The following is a 990-nucleotide window of genomic DNA, read 5'->3' as shown; positions in this document are numbered from 1 at the left end:
GGATATCTGGACATTTTAGCAGATGCGCACGTCTGTTTTTTGCGCAGCAATAAAATTCAAGTTGGAGAAGATGTCTTCTTCACAGTCCCTGTAGGTCCTGGAGCTCAGCTGACTGTGGCTGGACCCTTGCCTCCTCCTCCATCACCTTCTGCGTTCTCCACCTGGTTCAGCTTACCCAGATTTTTCACTAACTCCCAGAATGACATAAAAGTCTCTTTCAGGCTCTTCTCCAGCACCCAACCTTCGCTCTGACACTCCGGGTCTTCAGGGTTCTCTATGCTTTCCAGACATGTGTGCAGATACCTCAGCCCGATCATGACGGTCATCTGTGGGATGTATTACAACTCCATTAACAAAAACAAAAAACTGGCAAACTGCATTGTATCTTCCTGAGTAGTTCTGTTTCAAAAATCTTCTACACACATGCCCTGATGCTATAGAACTTTTTTCTAAAGCTGGCCATACATCTATCATTTTTTTTTAATTCAACCTGTGGGCTGAACGAAACAAATTGACCCGATACAATCGAGGAATCCCTCTGTTTACATGTATTGTCGAACACCCGATCATGGCGGGCAGCCCATTGGCTACAGTTTATACGTTCGATGGAACATTTTCCAGCCGACTCCTTTAATCAGCTGTATCGGTGCATCCCCAGTCCTAACACACTGATTGCCCTATGATAACAATGTTGCTCCTCCATAAATACAGTGCGGTGGTCACCCTAGGACAGGAAGTGTGTTACTGAAAAAGGCCTGAAAAAAGAAAACTATTGCAGCCATAAATGTAGTGTGGACTGACCCTTGAGAGGTGACCATAGAAATGTAACAAACTCCCATCGTGGATTATTCATATGACTTCAGAGTGTCCACAATTTAGTATTGATTTGTGCAGTAGTGTGTGTGCGCAGGGTGCTATATAAATGTAATCAGGGGTATCCCCAGCTTTTTCACCTCCTGAGGCAGTCCGATGGGGGGGTTGGGGGATGTT

The 990-nt window shown here is 45.2% G+C and overlaps 1 protein-coding gene across 1 annotated transcript in view; it reads right to left on the bottom strand.

Annotated features, from left to right (window-relative positions):
* Positions 1-32: 32 nt before the first annotated feature.
* PRPH2 (peripherin 2) overlaps positions 33-990 on the bottom strand; it is a 20,788-nt gene continuing 19,830 nt past the window's right edge. Inside the window, exon 3 of the mRNA XM_018554500.1 lies at positions 33-326. Within this exon, the coding sequence (XP_018410002.1) occupies positions 105-326 (222 nt within the window). The 3' untranslated portion in view covers positions 33-104. The remainder of the gene's footprint in view (positions 327-990) is intronic.

This window comes from Nanorana parkeri, unplaced genomic scaffold (genome assembly GCF_000935625.1).
Source record: "Nanorana parkeri isolate BGI_ZX_2015 unplaced genomic scaffold, ASM93562v1 scaffold1, whole genome shotgun sequence".
Taxonomy (NCBI): Eukaryota; Metazoa; Chordata; class Amphibia; order Anura; family Dicroglossidae; genus Nanorana; species Nanorana parkeri.
This window is presented reverse-complemented; position numbering and strand designations above follow the sequence as displayed.